A 26,493-nucleotide genomic window follows, 5' to 3' on the forward strand; every position below is an offset into this window, starting at 1 on the left:
GAGAGTATGCAGCATTTATTAAAGCCAGAGATACAAACATCCCAGGGCAGAAGGGCACAGCCACAGCACCTCAGACACAGGACAAGGTGCGAACACAGACAAACCCACTGGGGGATGCCCGGCCCCAAACATGTAGTTGTGATAGAGTGCTGCCTCCTCCCCTCCCCAATCCGATCTTTGTACGTGGGAGGATAAACAGGTGGGCAGGGGTCTCCTGGGATCTATCCCTCGGGGGTGGACCACTGGACTCCTCAGGATGGAGCTGAGGTCAGACCTTACAGGCTCTGTCTCGTGCTTTTAGATATATCTCTGTTGCTCTTTCCTGACTTGGCCTCAGCTGCGGGTGGGGAGGGGACTGGAGAACTGCTTGCCTTTGGCCAAATCTGGGGTCTGTGCTTATCTGAGGTCACCCTGCCTCCACTTCTCCACTCCAGCCCCCAAAGAGACTGCCCCAGCAGCCTTGCTAGTGCGGGCTTCTGGGTGGTGGTGGGGGAGAAGGAATGAAGCAGTTCACGATGTTAACACCACAGGGGAAGTTCAAGGGCTGAGGCCTCCTGTGGCCTGAATCTTCTTTTTCACAAGATAAATGATGCAAAGGCCACACACATGGGGGCGTTGGGGGCAAGGGGAGGGGGGAGGCAAAACTATCTATTCTTTATACAAAGTTCCCACTGCACGAGGAGGAGGTAAGGGAGATGCCCTCTCCACTGCCCACTTGCTCCTCAAAACCAGGCGATAGGCTGCATTTGTAAAAGGCACTGTCTTTGCAATTCTCTGAACATTCAACAATGGTGGGGGGAGGGCACTGATCAGGGTAAGGGTAGGACAGCAGCCAAGAGGGGGAAAGAAACAGAGTGGACCCCATACACAGCCAATTAGAGTTGTGCCTAAAGTTTTGGGGGTTGGTGGGGGCCCCTCAGCACCCCATATGTCTTGGGAAACAGGAGGAGGATGGGCAGAGTGATACTGGGCCTCAAGTGGCCCCTCCAATTCCACCTCTAGGCACTCCCAAAAAGAACAGAGAGAATTCCACAAGACCCCCTAACAATGAACACCCCACCCCCCACACATACACACACACATAAAGTTTGTTTCCTGTGGCATTTAAATTAATCTGGTTGGTCCATAAAAAATAAGTATGTATAATTTGGTTTTTCCTATGTACATATATATATAGATTTATTTATAAAACCCATCCCCCACCCCTAAGGTGGGAGGAGCTGGGGAAAATAGAAGAGGTGGAAAAACGGGGCCCAGAAAAAGTGGAGGGGTGGAGAGGCATGGCTGGAAAAGGAGGGAGAGGGTCCCTTTCCTCAAGTTAAGGGGGGCACAGGAGCTCCGTTGACAGTCATCTTGCGCCCCCTGCTGGTGGAGGATGGTGTCTGCAGGCAGTTTGAGGCGCCCCCGTTGGCAGCGGCACTGGCCCCACCGGCTGTCACAGGGGGAGTGGGGGAGGTGGGGTGGGGGGCCGAGGGGCCATGAGAGCTGGGAGAGCCATGGGAGGGGGTGGCTGGGCTGGGTAGGGAAGAGGAGGTGGCTGGCAGGGTGGCAGGGCTGGGAGCCTTGTCACTGACTGACTCACACTCGGATGCCCCGCTGGTATTGGTGCCCTCGGAGGGGGTGGGTGCTGTGGGCAAGGTGAGTCGCTTGCAGGCTGGCTGGACGCGATACTTGAGGGGGAGAGGGCCATTCTGCAGGGAGAAGGGGAGGGGAGGGTGTCAGGAGAAAGAGGCTAATGGGGCAGCCACCCACCTTCACCCATAGCACCCAAACAGGGAGAAAGGGAGGACGAGACACACAGGTGGGACTAAGCAAGGCGGGAGAGGAAGAGAGCATGGGTAAGACCAGAGACAGAGAAAAAAGGCAGAGGGAGGCCAGAGAGCAGAAGGCAAAGTTTACTCCTCTGCGGCCACCCAAATTTGCACGTGGTCTGCCCAAGGATCCTTTTTTCCTCCTGAGTATGGAAGGCCATCAGTGAGAGATGGTCTGGAAGGCCACCCTGGACATGCCCAGCCCATGAGACAAGGGATGAACTGTCTCTGATTAGAGCAGGGTGGCCCACGTAATGGCTCAGAGTCCCTCCAGCCCTGCCCCATCTCATACCACCCCACCCACTCACCCGCCGCCAGGGGTAGATGTAGGCGATGTCCATGAGGGTATAGTATTCCTTCAGCGGCTCGTCCTCATAGAGAACCTCGACCTGGAGGAGACAAGGGCAGATGGCTCAAGGCGCCAGCCGTTCGGCAAAGAGGCTCTGGGCAGGTGATCCCTCATCCCTCTGAGGTCGCCCGGTGCATCTGACTTCCTCTCAGAGTTGTCTCAACATAACTCCTGACCTGTATATTGTCACCCTGCTTATTTAACTTCTATGCAGAGCACATCATGAGAAACGCTGGGCTGGAAGAAGCACAAGTTGGAATCAAGATTGCCGGGAGAAATATCAATAACCTCAGATATGCAGATGACACCACCCTTATGACAGAAAGTGAAGAACTAAAGAGCCTCTTGATGAAAGTGAAAGAGGAAAGTGAAAAAGTTGGCTTAAAGCTCAACATTCAGAAAACAAAGATCATGGCATCTAGTCCCATCACTTCATGGGAAATAGATGGGGAAACAGTGTCAGACTTTATTTTGGGGGGCTCCAAAATCACTGCAGATGGTGATTGCAGCCATGAAATTAAAAGACGCTTACTCCTTGGAAGGAGTTATGACCAACCTAGATAGCATATTGAAAAGCAGAGACATTGCTTTGCTAACAAAGGTCTGTCTAGTCAAGGCTATGGTTTTTCCAGTGGTCGTGTATGGATGTGAAAGTTGGACTGTGAAGAAAGCTGAGCGCCAAAGAATTGATGCTTTTGAACTGTGGTGTTGGAGAAGACTCTTGAGAGTCCCTTGGACTACAAGGAGATCCAACCAGTCCATTCTAAAGGAGATCAGTCCTGGGTGTTCTTTGGAAGGAATGATGCTAAAGCTGAAACTCCAATACTTTGGCCACCTCATGGGAAGAGTTGACTCGTTGGAAAAGACTCTGATGCTGGGAGGGATTGGGGGCAGGAGAATGGGACGACAGAGGATGAGATGGCTGGATGGCATTACCGACTCGATGGATATGAGTTTAGGTGAACTGTGGGAGTTGGTGATGGACAGGGAGGCCTGGCGTGCTGCAATTCATGGGGTCACAGAGTCAGACATGACTGAGCGACTAAACTGAACTGAACTGAACTCCTGACCAGCAGGTGGGAAGGGATCCAGAGATGCCCACATCATCAAGCCACCCCCGGCCATCCACACAGTGCTCTGGGTCCCTTTCTATTTCTGGCATGTTCTCCAGAGGAGCCAACAGGCACAGAAGGGCCCCAGGGAGAATGCACAAGGTGGAATCACACCAGCGCCTGGATCCCACTCCAGAGATTGTTTTAACTGCTAAGACGTGAATCGAGTTTTAATCTTGAGAAGTTACTCCTCATGTGATTCTCACATGTGGCAAAGTTTGGGATCTACTGTCCTAGAGCCTCAACAGTCCATTGACCAGCAGCACCAGAAGCACTTGGGAGTTTTCTAGAAATACAATGTCTACTCAGTCAGAATTACATTTTAACAAGACCTCTAGGGGATCATACATATGTTCAGATTTGAAAAGCTATATCCTAAAGCTCCTTGGGAATTTCAGACTAGCCAGCTGGCCCTAGATATGGCCCTAAGCTTTTACATACACAGCTCTGCTGTAGTTCTAAGCATGCAAACATGCGCACACTCACACTATCTTGGTCCCATGCACCTCTGCACACTGGTTTCAGCAGAAGCAGACTGCCCCACCTGAATCGTGTTTTCAGTCACTGTTCTACACAGGCTGTTACACAACATGCAAGCCCTTGGTGACACCAAACCAGCCATGAACCACGACTAGGATGCACAGATTGTCAGACACCCCCACAAACAAGACCCACGTTACAAAAGGGGCCAGGGACTCACCTTGTACTTGCTGGGCACGTCCATCTTGTTGCGGAGAAACTTGGCAAGATGCATGACAGTCATGGCTGCTGGGCACCGCAGGAAGCGCACACCTGTCTGCTGGGGAAGAGGCGCCCAAGGGCTGGGGTCCACCCCACGCACTCTCCCCCAGCCCATACTCCGCTCCGGGCAGGCCCGAGCACTCACCTTCTCCTTGTCACCATCCCCATTTTCCAAGGGGCCCTTCTTCTCTTCCCGGTCTCTGCAGAAGGAGAAGGAATGAAACAAGGGAAAACCTGGAGCAGGCAGGACCTAACTGCACACAAACATCTGGAAGGCCCTCCCGGAAGTGCCCTTTCCTCCCAGGGAATGGGGACGGCATGGGAGAAGAGACCTGCCTAGGACCCTGAAAGGGCTAGGTGTGGGCCAGACTTGCCTGACACCTTCGTAGAACTCGATGGAGAGGCTGACGATCTCGTCGTCGCTCAGAGCTCCCTTCTCCTGCTCCAGAACCTCACCACGGTCCTCGTTGGAGCCGTTGGGGACTGCAGAAGGAGCGAGCTGAGAAGGCTCAGCTTAGGAGCAGGGACAGGAACCCCAGCATCAACCCAGGGATCTCAGAGCTCAGTGCAGTGAGCCCAGCCCTCCCCCTAGCCCCGGGCTGGGAGGCAGCACAGTGGTGCCCACTGGGCTTCCATGCCTCTGGCCCTAGTGCCAGGGGGAGGGCCGCGTGTGCACACATGTGAACACACCTTCTGTCAGGGGGTAGGCTGCATAGAAATCCCGCCGCCGTTTCATCTCATCTGGAAGAGAGGGAGCAGGCTCAAGGGAAGCAACAGGCTGGGCAGTGAGAGCTGGTGGCAGGGGGACAAAGGGTGCAGGTACCTTTAAAAAGCCCAGGGACCAATTTGTAGACAATGTCTTGAAGGGTTTTGTCAGATCTGAAAAAACACATAGGAGCCAGTCGGCAACCATCTCACCCTGACTCTCCAGCCTAGGGCCCCTCTTCCCACCTCTCTTTCTGAGAGCCAGGGCCCAGGCATGAGGGTCCTTGTAGGCCCCGTCTCTACCTCTCTAGAATTTCTCAGCTGGATACATCATCCCCAAGGGACGGTCCATGCCCGATGCTCCTCCCCCACCTGCCACCCTGGCTTCAGGAAGCAAGGAGGGAGGAGACAGAGGGCAGCTGCCCCAGAGGATGGGCGGGAGCAGGAGGAAGTGCTGGGCCCACCTGATGCTCAGCAGCGGCCGGGTTTTATGGACCTGCACATCGCACATGGGGCAGTACTTGTTGGTCTCCAGGTAGCGCACGATGCAGGTTTTGCAGACTTGGGGGGTGTGGAGAGACGAGGAAGAGTCAGAGTCCCCTCTGTAACCCAGGATCAGCCCCCACACTCCCTGCCCAGGCTCAGGTATCCCCTCCTCTCCACCATGTTCCCGCAACTCAGGCCCTTTCAAAGACCCAACGCAGCCCTGTTCTCCAGATGGCAACTGCCCCTTATCCATCCTTGGGGCAGGACAGATGTGTGTGTGTGCGTGAAGCCAGTGTCTAGTACCATGAAGGTGAGTCCCAAGTTCCAAACCCCCTTGCAGAACAAATCAACAGCCAACCGACTAGATACCTCCCAGTTCCCTGACTCCTAGTTACAAGACCGTGGTGCACACCAGGGCACCTTGTATTCACGGGGTGCAGCGTTATCCACAGAGACTCAAGGAGGGAACGGAGATTCAGGTAAAAGTCCCCCAAATGAACTCCTGGGCTGAACCCTGCAGTCTCCTCCCAGGCAGTCTCCCTTTGACCTGGGACCCTCACCAGACACCTGGACACCTTTGCTCCTCAAGGCAGAGGCCACCTACCCCAGGAGCAGCCCTCGACCCCAACTCACAGGAATGCAAGCACTCCACGATGGTAGTGGCATCTATGAAGTACCCCCCACAGAGGGCGCACATGAGGTGAGGGTTCAGCTCGGTAATTTTGATCCGTGTGGTCCGATGCATGATGCTGGGGTGGGGGGTGTCACCCTGGGAAATAAAACATGGAATCAGGAACCCCGGGATCCAAGAGCTCCTCCCACACTGTACTCAACCTGCTCCACAGGCAACATCTCTCCCTGGGCCCATGGCCCCCCCTCCTCCCTCCAAAGCCAGACTGAGGTGGTTCTTTCTGACCCTCTCTGAGTGTTCACTGAGGGCTCTGGAGATTCCTGTGACCTTGAGCAACAAGCTCAGGTTCTATCTCAGGAGCAGCAGAAAGACTGAAGTTAGACCACAGGAAGTACCACTCAACTCTCCAGATGATGTGGGGAGGCAGGAAAATGGAAGAGACCAGAGTTTTTAAAAATCTCCCCCATCTCAATTTATATACATACAAGTGAACTCCCTGGGAGCTATGAGGAAACTCAGCCTTCTGATTGAGTCTTTCTACTCCATCTTACCTTCCTTCCTCCCTCCCATCACTGCTCCAGGAAGCCTCCTTCCGTGGAAACACTGGGGAAATGAACACCCTAAGTCTGAAGAGGGCATCCCACCAACTGCCCCTGGGCTCTGGCCCGGCCCCGGAGCAGCTCCTTGGAAACACACCACATGCTGACCGCACAGGTTCTAGGCCTGGAGCTCAAGCAGGAAATACTGAGGATGGTCCTTAGGCCCCCAAAGCTGGGAACACACAGCTCCAGCCTGACCCCTGGCCCAGTCCCAGACTCTGCAGGTAACTGCAGAGGGTCTGGGTAAAGCGACTGCTACTGTGGCTTCCATAGGGAGGCCACCACATGCCCCGATGGAGGCCTGCTGCATGGCGCCCCTCCCAGGCACACTCGGGAATCTCCGAATGTGGGCACCGCCACCCACCCATCTTCTCCCATCCACGACCTGGCCACAAGCTGCCCAGTGACAGGCTATAGGCTGTCAGGGAGGCCTGCCGAAGCCGGGCAGAAAGTTCTGTCCACAGCCCACCAAGCGCCCAGCCAGGCCCTGGCTGGGTCCAGGGAGGACAGGCAAAGCCCAGGTCTGGACTAGCTGATGTGCTTACTTCTTAGTTCAGAAATCCAACCTGTAGCCAGCAGCCACGGTACCTCCCTTCTCTTTCCCAGAGGAAAAGCCCATGGGGTGGGGCCTGGGAGGGCAGCCATGCCCCCAGAGCTCTTTTACAACATACATCCTTCTCTCCTTTCCAGAAAGATTTCTAAAGCCAACACATTGGGTTTTCTAGGACCCGAAATTCACAGCTGGGAATCAGCAGTTACTATAGAGACCCCAGGATGAGTTTGGCCAGGACCCAAACAGCCAACAGAGGCTGTCCAGAGACCAAGAGAGAGGGAGAGACACCAAGCTGCAGGGCAGACAGAGGGGAACACGCAAGCCCAGAGCCAGAATGCATGCAGCAGCCCAGACCTGCCTGAGGAAGGAAAGGGATCTCCGCCCCCTCAGCCAGCCCTCCCTGCATGGGTCCCCTCTTCATAATTATGTAGAAACCTTGCTGGCTACTATACAGTTTGGTTGTTCCCATAGTAACCCCTGGCAAGATGCCCAAATATTATTACAACCATCCAGAGGACAGACTCCAAGTGGCTAACTCGATGAGTGTGTATAATATCCATGTGGTGCGTAGATGCTGCTGGGCCTCCAAAGGTACTTCGTGTGACTACCTGTCGTGTGTGTGTGTGTGTGTGTGTGTGTGTGTGTGCGTGTATGTACACAGCCAGGAAGAAAACTTCAGGGATTTGCTAATGCTGAGGGTCCAGATCAGATTGTGTATACTTAGTCGCTCAGTTGTGTCTGACTCTTTGTGACCCCATGGACTGTAGCCCACCAGGCTCCTCTGTCCATGGGGATTCTCCAAGCAAGAATATTAGAGTGGATTGCCATGCCCTCCTCCAGGGGATCTTCCCAACCCAGGAATTAAACCCAGGTCTTCCGCATTGCAGGCGGATTCTTTACCATCTGAGCCACCAGGGAAGCCCAAGGGTCTAGACTGCAGCTGGAAAATCTCATGCCCTCTTCTCTCTCCCTCTCTCACACACACACATGTGGGCGCTTCACACTGCCTTAGCCACCTCATTCACATATTCACTGTGTTTCCAAAACAGACACTTGGCTCTTAAGAACTCCCTTCCAGGGACTTCCCTGGTGGGCCAGTGGTTAAGACCACACTTCTGCTGCAGGGGGCGTGAGCTCCATCTCTGATGGGGGAACTACTCGCATGCTGCAAGGCACAGCCAAAACAAAAAGAGTTCCCATCCTCCCATTCATCCAGGTCCTGCCAGGCCAACTGTGGCCTCAACATGCAGGAGCTCGGTGACGCTCACCCTCTTATTTCTGCAAGCACTTGTGAGAATTCAGACTGAGACTACCCCTCGAGCTCTGTTCTGGATGCACGGGTGAAGGCAAGAGCTGTGGTGCTTACTGAGTGAAATGTTCCTCCCTCTCACTTCAAGAAATGAGCCCCCTTGCCACACTCCCTGCTCCCCTCTCCCATCTCCAGGGGCCTCAGACTGTTACCTCTGGGGCTGGGGGTGGGGAGAAGCACTGATTGGCTCCTCACCTGATTGCCATGGTTACCTGCAGGGCCCTGCCAGCAGGTGCCAAGAACAACTGTAAACAGGAGCTCAGTTCCCTCATCCTCCTTGTCTTTCTCCTTGCGCCCCCCCAACCCCACCCTGTGAGGCCTCAGGGCCCCACAGCTGACACCTAGCTCCTCCCCAGCTACAACTGGCTGGACCTCCAGCTCCAAACACCTTAGGGCAGAGCCTAAGGGAGAAAGGAAGAGACAAGTCCCAAGAAGCAGAAAAGGGAGACCGTGCCATTTGGAAGCTCTGCGGAGCTTTGGGGGCCAGTTCTAACCACATCCCCACAGCGAACCTGAGCACTGTCTCCCACCCTCAACTGGGGGCCAAGCCCTTCAATCTCATCTGGCCCCATGATGATGGAACAGTCCTTGCTCCTGGCCCCCAGGTTTCAGCCACAGTGGCAGGAAAGGAGCTTGATCACCCAGGACTCAACCCCAACTCCTCTGTGTCATCCAAGTCTGGCATGAGTCTTTACCCTTTCTCAAAGCCTCCTACTCACTGAACCAACTCCCCATATCTCCATTCTAACCAGGCTTATTCTAGAAGCTCCCCTCTAATTCAGACTTCTTTGTCAGTTTGTGTTTTTTTTTTTTTCCCTGAGAAATAGCCAATCTTTGATAACCCAGAGATGACTTTCTGCTCCTTCAGATTCTCAGCTATAGGATTCTTTGCTCTGCTTTCCCCCAACATGAAGTTCACCCAACTCCCTTACTAGAAAATCTCCAAGTCTTGGGAAGAGTCACTCGGGGTCACATCCAGACATCTAAAATTACAGAAGTGGAAGGGATCTTAGAAAGCATCTTGTCCAGTCCTTTCACTTTACAGATGAAGAAGCTCAGAAACGGGTGACTTGTCTTAGGTCAAGCAGCCACCCAGTGGCGGTCCTAGGACTAGACAGAGCCTGACTCCTATTCCAGTGCTCTTTACAGACTGGCACCCATGCTAGGCTTCCCACTCATTTAAGGAATCAATAAGCCTGGTCTGACTCCATCCACGCAGGCAGAAGGACTCCAGGTTCCATCAGAAGACCATTCAGTGAGCCGTCGGGGTCAAAACATAACCATGAGGACACAGTCTCTCTTTGAAGTAGGAAGAGCGGGCAGAGGCTAATGGCCTTACCCAACTTCCCTAATACAGGTAGGGAAGCAGGCTCTGTGGAAGCTCAGGGAGCCAGAATGTACTGGATCCCAGAAGTCCAGCCCTCTCCCAGCTGTGTGGGTTCAGCTGTGGAAGCCTGCAGATTTGCGTGTGTGCAGAGAGAGCCGGGGGTGGAGGTCTGCCTGGGTCCCTCAAACTCTCAGTGTCCCCTGATCCCTGATCCTGAGGGCTCCTCCTGCCAGAAGCATCGAGAGTCCTCTAGTCTCCTGAAGCCGGGCTCACTCTACCCTCCCTCCCCTTCCCACCTCTCAGCGTCCTAAGATCAAACAAAGACAAATATCCAAAATATACACAGTTACACACTGCCAGATACACACACACACACATATGCACACACAGCCAGACACACCCCCTCCATTTTCCTCTCCCACTCACAACACACACGGCCAGACGCTTGGCCAGACACACACACAGACACACCCCATCACACACAGAGCCAGACCAGAGCCAGGCCCACGCTTGCCAGATGTACAAACCACTCCCACCCACCCCAAGAAGCACACAGTCTGACATCCCTGCCTGAAACCAGAGCTGCAAACACACACTAACCTTTTGTGCATCCCTGGTCTACCCAGGGTAAATTATAACATAACTCTTCCGGCAACAAAGGCAGTACGGCTCGTAACCTCCACTCTGGGGGCCAGAGGCTGGAGGAGTGGGGTGGGCATCCAACCTGCACAAAGATGTCACCTCTTCGTGTTCAGGCTCTCTCCATTCCCATGGCAACAGCTCCATCAACCAAGATCTTCCAGGGAAGACCAGGAGCAGCAGAGAGCACCCCCTCAAAAGACTTCAACTTGAACCCCACCCAGCTACGCTCTCTCTGGATCCCAAGTCCTGAGTCTTACCTTGGGCCTGTTTCCTGCATTATTCCAAAGACAGCTCTAAGACCTCAACCCCCAACTCCAAACCAAGAAACCCCTGGGAAAACCTCCCCACCAGAAAGCTGTAACAGAGCTTTCTTTATGTTCCTTCTCCAAGTACTAACACCTTGGAACAGAGTAGAGAGGGGGGAGGAAGAAGAGAAATGAGAGTTTCAGGAACAAACTGCAAGAGGCCCAGAGAAGGAGGCGTAAGAACGGAGTGAAAGACAACCAGGAGACCACCTCCCCACCCCACCCCAGCCTCAGGGAGCCCTGGAGACTAAGGCAGGGCGGCGGGAGATGCGGGGGCGGGGGGGGGGGGGGGTCTCTGAGAGACAAAGACCAGGGGGAAGCGCGGGGCAACGCCTCCACAATATTTACAGAAAAATTCGCCATCCCCAGGCCTCCTCCCCTACCTCAAGCCATCCGGAGCAATTCTGGGCAGATGGGGGCAGTGGGGGAGGGAGAGAGGCATGCTGGGCCCCCCGTGGAGACAGGGGGCAGGGCTGTCTGCTAGTTGAGGGGTCCCACCCCCTTAGCACTAGAAGCAAGAGGATCTAGGGAGGGAGGGGCAGTCGGGCTACCCAGTGCAAGTGGGGCCAGGCGGCCAAACCCCTCCTGCCTCTGCGGGCGATAGGAAATATTGCGATAAATCTTCCCCATCTTCCTTCTACCCCCCTCCACCCCGGCTTCCCCAGGAGCCTGGGTCAGACGATCAGAGGCCCCAGTTACCGGGTGGCCGCTCCTACCTTCCCTAGAGCCAAACTTTCGGCGGGGCCCCAAGGAGGGGTGTTCCGGAGAAAGAGGCTCCGCTGAGGTGGTTCGGGGAGGGGGCGGGGCGCCCAGTCCCGGGATTGGGGGGAAAAGGGAGCGACTGGGGGAGGTGCTCGAGAGGACCGGGCCCGGCAGGGAAGAGCGCCCTCCTCCGGCCCCGCAGCGATCGAAAAGCTCGTCCCCCTCCTCCCGGCTTCGAGTCCTCGCGCGTCCACGACGCCTAAGTGCCCACGGATGAAAGCGAAAGCGACCCCTCCCCAGACCGAAAGGAGTACTGGGGGAGAGCCAGGGGCTGCTCTAGCTCGTGGGGAGGGCTAGGGGGACAGAGATCCGCCCCAGCGCGGAGCCCCAAAGCCCCGCGGTTGCCTCGGACCCTCCCCCTCGCTACCTCGGGAGCAGGGTCTAGGGGGGCTGCAGCACAAAGAGGTGGTGGTCGAGGAGACGCCAAATCGTTAAAAGGGGGAACCCACTTCGGCCATCTTGGAAGGGAGGAAAAGGAAAAGGGGAGAGAAAAAAGGGAGAAAGAAAGGCGGACGGGGCGAGCTAGGAGAGGGGCCGGCGGGGGTGGGGCGGAGACGCGAGACCAGGCCGGGCTCAGAGCCTCCCCGGGCAGGGGTTTGTAAAGAAGGATGTGCCGGCCCGCGTCCCAGTCCCCAGATGGTTACAGGGTCGGAGAAGGAGAGGAGAGGGGAGACTGCGTCCGCTTACCTGGGTTCGGGGTCCGGTGGGTCTCGGGGAGGGGGGGATGGGAGGGAGGGAGGGAAGGGAGGGGAGGGGGGCCGCAGCCGTGTCGCTCGCTCGGGCGGCGGGAGGGGAGAAACCTATGGTAAAAAAGGAGTTTGTGAAAGCGGTTTGGGGTGGGAGGGAGAGAGGGGAGGGGAGGGGACCGAGGGGGAGGGGAGGGACCGGGACTCGGAGGGGGGGGACAAAATGGCTTTTTTCCTCCAGACAAGAGTAGGTCCCGCCCACTACTCACCCACGTGACCTCATTCCTTCAGGGTGTTTGCGGAGCGAGGAAGAGGAGGTGGGGGAGAGGCTAACGCGCTGCGCCCCCAACGCGGTGCCGGGCCCCCCAAAACTAGACTACGACCTCACTCTTTTCAACAGCCCCTGACCCTGGAGGATGAATTCTCTGTTATCCTCCTCAACTAACCTCTGTCCCCAAAATATGTGGGCGCACCCCTTTCCCCCAGACCCTGCGGTCCTCGCCCCTAGCTGGGGCGCCTGGAAACTGGTGAGATGAGGACTCGGCTGAAATGTGACTCTCTCTACAGTCCTCCACGTCTCGGCTTCGACCAAAGGGCGCTGTGCTCGGGCTGGGACGCGACGCCTCTGGCCACGCGTCCGGGTTATTTTCATTCACTCTAAGTGACACTCCCTTGAAATTAATAACTGCATGAGTGAGAACGAGCGACTCCTTCCCACCCCCTGACCCCCTCGGCCGCCCGATCACCAGCTCTAAAACGCTGCGTCCGGGACCCAACCCGGCCTGTTCAGGGGCGCCAACTGCCGGGAGGACGGAGGCAGAGGCCTGGGGGCCCATCTCGCGGCCGGGGCTCGTTTGCCGTGGTGGAGTCTGGCGCCTAGGTGTGTTTGGGCGAAGAACGGGACGCAACCTGGGTCGGGAGGCAAGCTGAGGACGGCAGCTCAGGCTCCGGGCCCGGGACACAATAATCTGGCCGAAGGCGAGAGACCCGAATGCATTCGAAAACGGGGCGCCGGGGCTCGGAAGTGGGCCCGCGCTTTTTCTCTGCGGGGCGCTGATTCCCGCATTTTTCGCCCGCACGCCGATCGCGCTCTGAGCTCTGCACTGTTGGTGCGCCTCGCTCGCCCCGGCGAGCGCAAAGGCCGCTGGTGCCCGCCAACTCCGAACTCCGACCGTGGTTCCGGGCTTCGGTCTCCAGTGGCTCCTGCCGGGAGGAGAGAACTAGCAGGGAGCTTGGAAGAGCTAGGAGCAGCAGCTGAGGCCGGAGCCGGGGAAGCCGATCGATATTACATTATGGAGACTACGGTGGGCCCGCCTCATTAGGACGGTCGATTTGCGTATTCGTTATTCAGGATTTATTAGGGATGGTCATTATGTCAGTCGCTCCAAAGAGCTCGATTACTCGGCCAGAAGCGCCATTAAGCGCACTGGCGGTGGGTGGCTCAAGTTAGGAAATTAGGAAACGAAATCTTCAGCAAGGATCGGACCCGCCTGCCTCTTCCTCCTTCTCTCCTCTTTGGCAGTCCAGGCAGATCGGAAGCTGAGGCCCCCGGACTGAATACTTTCACCCTTTGGCTAGTGACCGGGAGACCTGTGAACACTGGCCTCCAACTGACCCCAGCTTTAGCCTTTGGCCCACACCCACCGAGTGGGGGCGGGGGCGGGGGGAAGAAGAAGGGCTGGAGAGATTTCCGCCCAGGGTGGGTGGTCTGAGAACCCTTGGGAGTAGGGCCAGGGGAGGATTCGATCACCTGCTGTCCTCTCCCTCCTTGTGCTGGGAGAAGGAGAGTTCCCGCCTTTCACTGAAAGGGGGCTCTTGGCGTGGACACGCCCACTGTCCCTGGGGCAGGTGTGTTGCGGGCATCGTGGACTCTGCCCGGGAAGACTCGGGAATCCTCTTCAGTCACCCTGCCAGAGGGGAGAGCAGCTGGGACTCCTGATCTGCGACTCCTTTCAAGCTAGAAGATCCCGGGCAAGAGAAACCTGTACGGGTTACGCAAAGGTCTCCGTCTCACCCATCATCCACAGGGGGCACTCAGGGGCTGCCTGGATGAGGGTGGGAGGCTATCAGCTAAGGGGAAGTAGGCTGATGTCCCTCTGAGTCCCCACTGCGGTCCTTTAATCCTGGAGTGCTGCCCGAGGGTGCCACTGTGCTCATTGGGAATCTGTTCACTGGTTCCTCAGATAGTTATTAAGCATCAGTCACAAACCACAAGACAGAAGGAGCATGCTGAAGCCCCCACTACTACTGCAACTTCGTCTTAATCACTTCAGTCACCTTCCAGTCCCCACATCCCTGGCCTCTCTGGCTTATCAGGGGAACCTTCTGACCAAACCCTTCTCAATTCTGAAGTTCTTTGGTTTCCCAACCAAAAATCACCTGTCATGTGCCACTGTCAAATATTGCACTAAGCAGAGGACGTAAAGCTGATGAGCCCGGCTTATGCCCACAGGGCACTCACAGAGCACTGGCGGCAAGCTGGAGGGTTACATAGCCTGTCCCGTTAGCTTCTATGGGCACTGTGTATCCCTTGGGTTTGCTGCTACCACCTACCACTGCCATTCCTTCCCTCCCCCTGTAAGGGTGGATGAGCACTGAAGGTTTTCAAAAGAGGCCTCCTCTGAGCCCAACCTTGAGGAGAAACCAAATGTGGAAGGGAACTGCTTGAGACAGCGCCTCCTAAAAGCAAGCCGAGTCTGCCACTCCCAGCCCAGGGATGCATCTCTGGCAGACATGAGGTGCCAAAGCTTCCCCTGGATTGTGTTAGTTGTAATATCTCAGGAGGTCACCTAGCTGACAGACTCTTCACCAGAAGAGTCGCTGTCTTAGACCAAAAGCTTCTGGAGGGCAGGAACTCGGGAATCTAGGTAATTATTTCCAGCACATATACTAAGAGATACTGTGGTGATAAGATCTGGAAGAGGATGACAATGTTAGGAGAGAGCAGCTCCTCTAGACATTTTATGACTATCTTTACTGTGCTCTTTAACTCCTCTCTCCCCAAAACAATGTCCCTAGATTCTGCTTCTATTTCCCCATCTTCTTCCCCACCTCTCTGTATTTCTAGAAAAAGAAACTGTTTTGTTGTTGTCCAACTCCTTTTTCTCATGCTTCTCATATTGAGTCTTTTCCCTGTCTCCATTTCCCCCAGGTCTTCCTTCCACTACGCCTATTTGTCATGTCTCCTCTTTCTCTCTGCGTGTATCACAGCTGTGTTCTCCCTTTCTCACCTTTCTCTTCATCCCTCAGTTTGTCACTGCCTTTGTCTCTAGCGCTATTTTCTTCCTTTCCAAATGTAACATTTCAAGATTGTAACATCAATAGAGGCAGACAGTGGAAAACTGACCGATCTCCACTGCAAATTTATTCTTAATCTTGACGAAAAATGCAACCTGAAACGTATTGCACGGTGAGACAAAAACCTGTCTTTGCTTTTCCAGCAATCCAGTTTGGGGGCGGGGTTGGAGGTAGGTGGAGGAGGGAAGTGCTGTAGAAATCCTGTCATTAACTGAACAACGAATTTTCAATCACAATGACCCTCTGATTTCCTATAGAAAAAGCGTTGTCTCTGCTATTTCAATACAAAATTTGGCTTTACAGCGGTTAAGTGAATAATGCCTTTAGATTTTCCTTTTTTGTGGTGGGAAAAAGGAGACGTCCCTGGGTGGGCTCGAACCACCAACCTTTCGGTTAACAGCCGAACGCGCTAACCGATTGCGCCACAGAGACTGTGATAACTACTGCAGTGGCGGTGAGCCGAGTCAATGGGCGTGAGCCTGCGACAGCGGAAGACTCTAAACAAATTCCATAACAGGACGAGAGAAGTCAGACCCAAGGGAGAAAGGGAAGGATCTCGATCTAGGGATGGGAGCAGGCGGGACGTTCAGCCTCCCCTGCATTGGCTCGAGGGTGGCTGGGGCTGGCGAAATTGTCGCCTGCTTCGTCTAGATCTTAGACTTGGGGAAGTCTGGAACGTTCTTCTTTAGGGTGATCTGATAATGAGGCTACGTGAAGTCGACCTGCAGCTTCCAAATGCCCCCTTTGCAGCCCAACCCCTGCAGCCGCAGAATATCTGCGACACCCTCCCAGCGCCCCTCTCCCTCTTAACAGTAAATAGGCACTTTACGGGTGCCTCCCAAAGACCGGACGCTGTTCTAGTTCAGTGCATGTCCAGAGCCTAGCATGGTGCCTGGCATACAACAGATCTAAGGATTTCTGGAATGAATAAATGAAACAAGCTTCATGAGTAGTATCCCCGACCGCACAGCGTGCCCTTAACCAACCCGGTAGCCCTTTACTGGAGCCAAAGCCCTTTATTTCGGGTTTCACCAGCCCACGTGGACAGAGGTTCCGGCCGGCGTCTCTGGCTTCCAGAGACTGGGTCCACCGCTATCCCAGCTTGCATCGCGATGCCGAGCTCTTCCGCACTCACAGTGACTTTTCACTTTGCGCTTTCCTTACCTAGGTTTTGGCTTCTCAACCAAACTCCTGTACTGATGACTGACAAAGACGCACAGCCAATAGAAAATTAAAATGTTCCGGAAGGGTCGGCCTCTCAGCCAATAGCGAGAAAGCAGCGAGGGTGGTTGCGTAGTGAGGCCCTTAGCAGGTTTGCTGGAATTGTGGCGATTGGAGGTCCTAACACACCGCAATCATGGTGAGACAGGGAGCAAAGAAAAGGGACTTGGGGTAGGATTAGAGGAATGGGGAGGGGAGGTCATGGGAAGTTTGGGAGGTCGAGAGGCCTGGTGGTCGATTGAAGGAAGCCACTTCAGTTTGAAGGGGGAGCGAACCTTGGTGAGGACCGCGGCGGGGAATGGGGCTCCTCGCAGCCTCACAGCGCTAACCTCAGAGCTGGAGTTCAGGGTATCCAGGCGCCTCCAGAGTGGAGGACGGTGCGTAGAGAAGCCTGCGAATCAGGGGCTGCGCCGGGTGCTATGGCCTTGTTTGCCCCTCGAGCTGAGCCCCTCCGCTCTGTTTGCTTCAGTCTATTATGTCCTATAACGGAGGGGCCGTCATGGCCATGAAGGGGAAGAACTGTGTGGCCATCGCTGCTGACAGGCGCTTCGGGATCCAGGCCCAGATGGTGACCACGGACTTCCAGAAGATCTTTCCCATGGGCGACCGACTGTACATCGGCCTGGCGGGTCTTGCCACCGACGTCCAGACAGTGTAAGTGTCGGGGGTTCCCACCCACACCCACGCTTCTTGGACTAGCCTTGCCTAGCGGGATGAGTGGCCTGGGTGTCAGTCTTCTACTGAACACCACCCGTGAATCTGAGACTGTCAAACATTGTAAACGATAGAGTGGATCCTAACCAGGTTAGCGTTTACTCTGAGCCAGATACTGTGGAAAGCACCTTATCTTCATGGACTTTAATCCTCTTAAGAACATACATCACCATGTTGCTCTCCCATTTTGCAGATGAGGAAACGAAGTATCAGAGAGTCTTACTGCTCAAGGTGTAAGCTAATGCATGACTCCCAGGATCCCAATTTCTGAGGCTAAGGCTCATGCTCAGTCCCTAAAGAACTACAGGTGGTCTAGTTGGGAGACAAGGCAGGCATATTGAAAGATAACTAATCCATAATGAGCTGGTGCATCTTAACTGCTAGAGTAGCTGTTTAGTTGACAGTGATTTTGTGAGAAAAGGGAGAATTGGGGAGATGAAATAAGTGATTCTGTGAGGTGTGAGGGTTGTGGTCATAATGGGGTGGTGTGGTAGGAAAGGAAGAGAAGGCATTTCTGAGAGTTGTTGCTGACTTACCTTAGTGGCTACTTGGATATTGTGAGGCCAAAGAGTTGTGCATTGAGGTTGGGGTTCATGTCTTTTTTATCTGTGAAGTGTTTGGTTTAGTACTTGACATGTAGGCAATCCAGAAATGTTTCAAAGATGATTTTTGTTTTGAGCATGTTGACTGAAATTGAGAAGACTAGTTTTAGGGGAAAGGTGATGACTTTTGATTTTGATACCAGTTTTGAAGTGACAAGCCAAGCCAAGTAGAAACATTCTGTGAGCAGTTGAGGTCTTGAGATTATAGCTCAGGGCTGGATAGGCATTGGTGATCTGTTAAATCTATGGGAACAGATTACAGAGAGACAAAATGTATAGAGGGAAAAAATAAGTGACAACTCGAGAGCTGAACTGTATATTCAGTAGTGGGGTAAGAAGAGAGACAAGAGGAAAAGAGTCAGGGTCAAAGTTTCAAGAGGGAAGATGGGGTTACAGGTGGCCTAAGAAGCAGCACTTCTTGGACATAGTTCTTAGAAGATTGATAGTTCCTGATGTGATATTTTTGAATTGCGGTGCTAGAGAAGACTCTTTAGAGTCCCTTGGACTTCAAGGAGATCAAACCAGTTGATCCTAAAGGAAATCAACCCTGAATATTCATTAGAAGGACTGATACTAAAGCTGAAGCTCCAATACTTTGGCCACCTGATGCGAAGGGCTGACTCATTAGAAAATATCCCTGATGCTGGGAAAGATTGAAGGCAAAAGGAGACGAGGGCAGCAGAGGATGAGATGGTTAGTTAGCGTCACTGACTCTGTGGACATGAGTTTGAGCAAATTCCAGGGGATAGTGAAGGACAGGGAAGCCTGGCGTGCTGCAGGTCATGGGGTCACAAAGAGTTGGACACAACTTAGCGACTGAACAACAACAAATGTGGATGGGAGCTTGTCAGGACTTTTTCCCTCTCATTTCCTTTAAATCTTCCTAAAGTCTCAAGAATATATGTAACTTGGATATTCTTCCTGAGATCTGAACCAACCAGCCCTTTTATCCCGGTGCTGGTGGAGTGATGGCTTAGTGTTCCTGTCGCTGTGAAGGCCCCCATTAGTCTTCCTGTCTCTAATCACAGCTGTTCGCCTCACACTATCTTCTTTTCTTCAGGAGGCTTCTCTCACCAAGTTTGCATGTTTGTGGGCAGTCATCGCTAATTTTGCTGGGCCTCATTTTCCTCACTGTATGATGAAGCTTAGGCTTGTGTCTTTCTTCTGGCGTCCTGTGACCCAGTGCTCCGCTTCCAGCAGTCTTCTCACTGGTCTGCTCCCTGCAGGGCCTATCCCTGGGCTCTGAGATGGCACTGGAGGAGGCGTGGCCTATTTTCCTAGGCGTCTTTCAGTCCATGAGTGCAGCTGCTGCTGTTTATTAACACTCATACATTATCTCACTGCCAAATGACTTACTTTGTCCCCACCTTAGGAATGGAAAAATTAAGTGGGAAGAGGAAGACTTAGCCCAGGTCAGCTCTCTCAGTTTACTGCTCTTTCTACTGTAAGCTGCCGCACTATGTCTGCATTCAGGCTCCTGGCCAGAGTGTGCTGTATGAACTATTCCTCAGAAAAGTGTGTTGGGGGGGTGGGGTGCGGTGGGAACCCACTTCTTTACTCCCCTTTTCTCACCTCAGAAAAAGTATGAGGCAAAAGGTTAGCAGAGTGGCATGTTTACAGGTAGAAGTGTTGGACAAAACCTCAAAGTGGGCATGAGGCTGGACTTCTGGTAAAATCACTGGGAGATGGGGAGGAGTCTCTAGGCAGGTTTGGGCTTGTGTGTCTCCTTAGGCACCTCCTTGACCTCCATGAGGTGGACACCAGGGGACATTCAGCAATTACTTGCTAACACACTTTCTCTTTCTGCCACAGTGCCCAGCGCCTCAAGTTCCGGCTGAACCTGTATGAGCTGAAGGAAGGCCGGCAGATCAAACCTTACACCCTCATGAGCATGGTGGCCAACCTCTTGTACGAGAAACGGTGAGTAGAAGTGTAGCCTGGGACTTGGGGAACATACCTAGGAAGGAGATTCCCCCTGGCTGACTCATGTCTTATTTGTAGGACAGTATCCTTATTTTGGGGGGTATGTTTTCTCTGGGCCTAACAATCAAATAAGAAAGAAAAAGGGCTACTTCAGAAGAAGGCAGGGAATGCAAACAGCAAATAAACTTGCTCCCAGGCAACAAAATTAATGCTACCAATGTGTGCCCAGGAGTCTCCCAGCCAGGAGCCACCCTTACCCCAGAGTTCATTCTGTCATGATCATTCGATTCTCTGGAATACATGGAATCTAGGAATTGGGTATGTTAATTTTTGACATTTGAGAACTTTATGGTGAGACAAGAAGGAGCCCCTAATACTGCCAATAAAAAGTAAACACTAACCTTCAGGTGGTACCTTGGCATCAACATGACTGGAAGTATAAGCACAGGCCCTGAGTTGTGTTGTTGTATTTAGTTTTAAGGTTGTTACCCAGATAATACAGGACATTCTTATTTAACTTTATTTTCAGTTTATTGAGAGGAAAATACAAAATTAATTTCTTAGAGAAATTTGATATCTCGGGATCTGTTGGAGAAATACCAGATCAAAGTGCACTACTCTGACCTCTTCCTCTACCTAACAATTATTATTTTTTTTTTTTAAACATTTTTTTTTTTAATTTTTTTTATTTATTTGGCTGCTCTGGGTCTTAGTTGTAGCATGTGGGATCTAGCTCCCTGACCAGGGATCGAACCTGGGCCCCCTGCACTGGGAGCTCAGAGTCTAGCCACTGGACCACCAGGGAATTCCCCAATTATTATTTTTTATTTAGAATTCTTTTTTACAAAGTTGTACCTTAAGGTCATGCCTGTTGATATTACTGAGAACTGATATAAGACATGAATAATGTCTGTTTGCTTACTGTTTCTGTTGAGGATAGTGGCCATTACTTTTTGAGTATTTCCTATATAAAGATCCCCATGATGACCCAGGACCCTATGACATCCTGATGTCAGAGCAGTCATCACCCCTTTCCCCAGTGACCTGAGTCCTCATGGCTTGAGATGGGGCTAGATAATCAGTCACAAACAGGGTGTTAAGGGGCCAAAGATTTGACCCATAAATAAAAAGAGTGGGGATTGTGGAACCCTGTACCAAGGTCATCTCTGGAACTGACTAAGCCCCATAACAGCTGTTGCCTTGAGACCCCTGACCTAAACCAGCCAACTCCCTGACTCCGTATTAGGTAAGATACCCACTCTATAGCACCCTAACCAATCACCTAATGCCACCCTTCCAACAGGAAGTTTCTTTGTCTTTGAGACTATAGAAATTGGCTACTAGCCCACAAAACAGGTCAGCTCTCCCTTGAGCTGGCCCAGTGTTCTAACAGTGTCTCCTGCCTAATCAACTGTATTTACCTCTCAAAATAAATAAATAAATGAAGATCTCTTAAGATAGATTCTTCTCAGATCTCAAGGTCTAGAACAAGTTTCTGATGAGCTGTTATTTCCTGATGGTAGACAATGAAAATAATCCACCTCAGTGAGTATTTTTTTTTGCTTTGCCTGCTGGGAGACTCAGAACAAAACTTTGTGTTTAGTTTGAGTGTCTTGTATTCTGTTCGGAGGGTTTTTTTTCGCTGGTGGTGGTGCATAGGAAGAAGTTTTTTTTAATGAACTGATTTACAATGTTTTGTTAGTTTCTAGTAGCACAGAGTGATTTAGTTTTATATATATGTGCATATTCTTTCCCATTATGGTTTTTTTTCAAGGGCTTCCCTGATGGCTCAGTTGGTAAAGAATCCATCTGCAGTGCAGGAGAACCCGGTTTGATTCCTGGGTTGGAAAGATCTGCTGGAGAAGGGATAGGCTACCCACTCCAGTGTTCTTGGGCTTCCCTTGTGGCTCAGCTGGTAAAGAATCCCCCTGCAATGCAGGAGACCTGGGTTCGATCCCTGGGTTGGGAAAATCCCCTGGATGAAGGGAAAGGCTACCCACTCCAGTATCCTGGCCTGGAGAATTCCATGGACTGTGTAGTCCATGGGGTCTCAAAGAGTCTGACATGACTGAGCAACTTTCACTTCACTTCATGTGTTTTTGTTTTTTTTTTTTTTACAGGATATTGAATAACCATTATATTGATAAGATATTGAACATAATGCTGTAGAGTGGGACAGTGTTTAACTATTTCATACATAGTAGTTTGTATCTGCTAATCCCAAACCCTTAATTTATCCCTCCCCACTCCCTTTCCCCTTTGGTAACTGTAAGTTTTCTATGTCTGAGTCTGTTTCTGTTTCCCAAATAAGTGTGTGCCATGTTTCAGGTTCCACATAAGTGACACCATGTAATATTTCTTACTTTACTTAGTGTGATCATCTCTGGGCCCATCCATGTTATTGCAAATGGCTTGTGTTTTAGTGGCTCAGTTTTATTTTCAGTGTTTTTCTACCAACTGCTTGAAATCTTTTTTTGAAAGGAGTAAAGGTATAGGTGTATAAATAGAAGACTGAATGATGATAGGACCTGGATGAGGATAGGGAAGAGTAGGTTAAAAACAAAACAGAATTCCCAAAGAAAGAAAGAGGAAGAGAGGGTCAGTGGTGAGGGAATATGCAGGGAAGAGTCAGAGAAAAGAAGAAGAAGTCTTAGAGCATTTATAGATGCCAGGAGAGGAGGGGAAGGAGGATTTGGATCTGGGCCAGGGCCTTGTCTGGATAGACTAAACAGGAAAGGAAATGTCCTTGAGTGCCATTTTCTCTCTCTGCTCCTGGTCCCACAGGTTTGGGCCCTACTACACGGAGCCGGTCATTGCCGGATTGGACCCGAAGACCTTTAAGCCTTTCATTTGCTCTCTAGACCTTATTGGCTGCCCCATGGTGACCGATGACTTTGTAGTCAGTGGTACCTGCACTGAACAAATGTACGGGATGTGCGAGTCTCTCTGGGAGCCCAACATGGTGAGTTGTTGGCGTGGGGTGGGGCTGAGTTCTGAGGTGCCCACTCCTTGACCATCAGGGGAAAATGTGTTTACCTGACTGGTAATGAGGAGAATCCCTGGAGAAGGAAATGGTAACCCACCCCAGTATTCTTGCCTTTGAAATTGCGTGGACAGATCAGCCTGACAGGCTACAGTCCATGGGGTTGCAAAAGAGTAACAACAATGGGGAGAATGTGTGGGCAGGAGAGAAAGCCACAGCCGTTGAGCCTTGGAAGGGTGTCCAGAAACTTCATCTGCCAGAGCCTTGGGTCCTAGAGAGCACCTTCTGTGAGGAGACCTCAGTCAGATATTTGCTACAGTGACAAATAATTCCTCATGTGGGGTTTATGGGGTTCTCACATCCATTCATTGAATAAAGATTTAACAGGGTACAGGATTATTTAGAGGCAGCTCAGCAGAATGGGCTGTGGAGCCAGGTTGTCTGGGTTGGGAACCCAGATCCACCTACCATCTAAATTAGTTATGTTCTTGGGTAAGTCACTTCTCTATGCCTCCACTTCCTCAGCTGTAAAGCAGGCATAATAGTAGAACCTGTCTACGAGTGGTGGTGTGAGGAAATGGCCTGGAAAGATGGGAACAGAGCCTGACAGGGAGGGTTATCTGGTGTGCCAGTTCTGCCAGGCTCCAGGGAAACCAGGAAGTCCATCCTCAGGGCCCATTGCAGCCAGTGAAGCCAGACAGACACCCAGTTATCTGTTAAAATGAAGCTGACTGGGAAGAGGAGGAAAGGACCTGGTTGGCAGAAGGAACAGCCTGTGCAAAGGTCAGAGGTTCAGGAGGGGCGTGGGGAGTTGAGTGACTGGAGAGAGCTTGCTGTGGTTGCTGGAGTGTGGGCAGAATGTGGGCTAGAGAAAGGCGGAGCCTGAGGTCAGAATGAGACTTGCAGATGCCTTGGATGGCATGCCAAGGAATTGGCACTTTTTTCTTCTGACATGGTGTCTAAGGTAGTAAGAGACCCTAGGAGCCGGAGGCCTGCAGGTTGGTGCAGTGGGCTGTTGGCACCTGCAGGAGGTGCTGAGGTCCTGAGCAAAGAAGGTGGCATTGGGGGAGCAGGGCAGCCAGAGTCTAGAGGACTTGGTCCCTTAAAACAGAAGTGAGAATGGTGGAGATGCTGAGGACACTTGAGTTTTCTAGCTAAGCCAACCAAGATAGAGGATATAGAGGATGGGAGAGGCTTGGCAGGAAATGGTTCCATGGTTGGACAGGCTAGGTTCTGTGGCACTTCTGAGCCACGTGGGAGGGGAGATCATTAGACAGCTGGTGAGGCACAGAGGAGCGGTGGGGACTGTTCTCCCCATTTTATAGAAGAGGGATTGAAGCTTTGTGGAGGGACACTGACTTGCTCAGGGTCACACTGCTGGTTAATGGAGGAGGTTCAGGGCCTCAACTTTATCTTCCGTAACCCTGCTTCCTTCTGAGAAGGGGCTGAGGGCGTTTCTCGTACCCAGGGAACTATCCCTCGAGACACAGGAGGTGCCAGAGCTGGGCACCTTGAGCCTAGAGAAAAGAGAATTAAGGAGCCAGACCAAGTGAAGGTCTGAGGTTCTGGGGATTGAAAGGCTGCTACTCTGTTGGCAGGATCCAGAGCACCTGTTTGAAACCATCTCACAAGCCATGCTGAATGCTGTGGACAGGGATGCGGTGTCAGGCATGGGAGTCATTGTCCACATCATGTGAGTATGCGTTGGGAGGTCTGGGAGCCTTGCAGACATGTGCCTCTCCCCTCCTGCACAAATAGCCCATCTTCCCAGCCCCCGAGTCAGGTGTGAAATAAGAAGGGTTCTTGTAGCAGGCACCAGATAGCAGAAATCTGTGCTTCCTGAAGGTGGTAGCTGGGAGCCTACCTGGATTCCCCCAACCTCTGTCCAGTGAGGCTCCCTGGCCCCAAGTTGCCTCCTCCTGCTCACAGTAGACATTTCTTTCCTTCCTGAACAATGTTCCCAAAATCTCAGGGACCTGTGCAGAGCTCCTACAGATTGATCAGATTAAATCCTGGGTCCCTCCTTTCCTCTCCCAGGTCGCACCAGCATGGAAGCCACACCTGTGTGGTGTACCAAGCTCAGTGACCACCTTCTAACCCCCTGGCCAGAGTCCTAACTGGCACCCTTTCCCTCTTGTTTGGGGCTGTCACCAGGAATCTGACTAGCTGAAGTGAAAGGTACCCTCCCGACAGCTTTCCTTGGAAACTGTCCCAGAATAAGGGTCCCATTTGGACCCTTGTGTTATGGGATGACCTGCTTAATTACCGTGAAAAGCAGATTAGGGCTGATACTGAGAATCTGTAGTCACTGAAGTGAAACACCTCATACCTCCTTCCTCAATTCCTTGTTCCCTAGGCCTGGGGAGCTCTCGCCCTGCTCTGGAGTGCTTTACACTCCAGCCTTGAGTCATCCTAGCTCTTGATGGCTTCACCTACAGAAATGTCTCTTTTCCCCTTCCTCACCACAGGCCAGGGCAACAAGCTGATGTTAGTGTAGCATGGGCAAAACAGTTGACCCGAGTTAGGACAGCTGCTTGTTGCAGTCTGTCCTGCAGTCCCATGGATTTAGATGTTCTGTGACTTTCTCCCCCTGCAGTGAGAAGGACAAAATCACCACGAGGACACTGAAGGCCCGCATGGACTAACTGTTTTCAGAGCCCACTTTTTTTTTTTTAATAAAAGATTTTCTTTCACTCCTGCTTCTTTGAGTGTTTTACCACAGATCTCTGTCCCTAGCTGGGCAGTTACAAATAGCTACTTGGGGTGCAGCTTAGCCCTCGGCTTTTCTTGACTTGCAGCGTGCTCTCTGGTCCATCAGTGGGAATGGTCTCTACAGATCACTGTAGGGCACCTGCTGTCCTGGAACCTGCACAAGGTGCTTTATATGATCTAGAATTTAATCATCAAATTGATTCAAGGTAATGCATGTTTTTTCCCTTGTTTAATGACAGTTAAGTAACCTGTCCAAGGCCACTTTGTGGTAGAGCAAAGGTGTAAGCCCATGTTCCATTTGACTCCAAAGCCTAGAATCCTTTATACTCAACTCTTGGAAAACCCTTAAATATTTTTTGTTTCAGGTAGAAATTTGGCCACATATCCATAAGTAATATCCGTACACAGTAGTGTTTCTTAATCTTGGCTACATTTTAGTCACCTAGGGTGCTTCCAAAACACAGGTATTTTGATCCCTGATTTATTTGGCCTTTTAAAGGGGCCTGGACACCTGTTTTTCCCAAAAGTTCACCAAATGATTCCAGCTTGCAACCTGTTGCAGGTCCCCTAATAAGCAAGTACTCCCTAAATTCTAGCCTCCATTATAATCATGAGGAGGGCTTGATAAAGCAGTTTCTAGTCCCGAGCTGCAGAGGACCCTGAGGATTTGTAAGTTCCTAGGTGTGGTCCTGGACCACAGTCTTGAGAACCACTGGATTTAAAGTCGAGCTGGAGAAGTGGAGGCCAAGTAGAAGTGACTTGTTGAAAGTCAACAACATAGCTGGTCAAGGGAGAGTGGGACAGAGGCGTGGCTCCACCAAGTGCTGCTTCTGTGCACTGGGGAAGTGCGGGCAGTTTGTCCACTCCTCTGAGAGGGCAGGGTGAGGGGAAAGGTGGTTGACAGGTGGACCCTCTGGGGTCTGTGCCCCTGCAGGTATACATGCTAAGTCGCTTCAGTCATGTCTGACTCTTTGTGACCCTATGGACTGTAGCCCGCCTGGAAGCTCTGTCTATGGGCTTCTC

At 52.2% G+C, this 26,493-nt stretch overlaps 2 protein-coding genes and 1 non-coding gene across 9 annotated transcripts; 1 reads left to right on the forward strand and 2 right to left on the reverse strand.

Moving 5' to 3' along the window:
• On the reverse strand, window positions 1-12,910 carry PCGF2 (polycomb group ring finger 2). Of its 6 annotated transcripts, none has more exons than XM_069543296.1 (10): window positions 12,020-12,910; window positions 5,838-5,973; window positions 5,183-5,279; window positions 4,837-4,892; window positions 4,704-4,754; window positions 4,388-4,496; window positions 4,159-4,213; window positions 3,973-4,071; window positions 2,120-2,200; window positions 1-1,691 (listed from the first exon to the last, which is right to left on the reverse strand). In XM_069543296.1, the coding sequence occupies exons 2-10, from the start codon at window positions 5,947-5,949 to the stop codon at window positions 1,314-1,316; spliced, it is 1,038 nt and encodes a 345-aa protein (XP_069399397.1). In that variant the 5' UTR covers window positions 5,950-5,973; window positions 12,020-12,910; the 3' UTR covers window positions 1-1,313. The 6 variants fall into 6 exon arrangements, with proteins under 6 accessions (XP_069399397.1, XP_069399401.1, XP_069399402.1 ...); XM_069543300.1 differs by having other exon boundaries at window positions 3,973-4,068; window positions 12,020-12,293; XM_069543301.1 differs by having other exon boundaries at window positions 3,973-4,068; window positions 11,287-12,256.
• Window positions 12,630-25,451, forward strand: PSMB3 (proteasome 20S subunit beta 3). 2 transcript variants are annotated; one of them, XM_069543303.1, is made up of 7 exons: window positions 12,630-12,898; window positions 16,484-16,675; window positions 17,006-17,190; window positions 19,665-19,772; window positions 22,560-22,737; window positions 24,357-24,451; window positions 25,355-25,451. In XM_069543303.1, exons 2-7 carry the CDS (start codon window positions 16,673-16,675, stop codon window positions 25,401-25,403), a joined length of 618 nt encoding a protein of 205 aa, XP_069399404.1. In that variant the 5' UTR covers window positions 12,630-12,898; window positions 16,484-16,672; the 3' UTR covers window positions 25,404-25,451. The 2 variants fall into 2 exon arrangements, with proteins under 2 accessions (XP_069399404.1, XP_069399405.1); XM_069543304.1 differs by lacking the exon at window positions 12,630-12,898 and adding an exon at window positions 13,141-13,322.
• Window positions 15,674-15,747, reverse strand: TRNAN-GUU (transfer RNA asparagine (anticodon GUU)). Its single transcript has one exon. It is a non-coding gene; the product is annotated as a tRNA-Asn (tRNA).
• Window positions 25,452-26,493: the final 1,042 nt, after the last annotated feature.

This window comes from Ovis canadensis, chromosome 11, assembly GCF_042477335.2.
Source record: "Ovis canadensis isolate MfBH-ARS-UI-01 breed Bighorn chromosome 11, ARS-UI_OviCan_v2, whole genome shotgun sequence".
In the NCBI taxonomy this organism is placed as follows: Eukaryota; Metazoa; Chordata; class Mammalia; order Artiodactyla; family Bovidae; genus Ovis; species Ovis canadensis.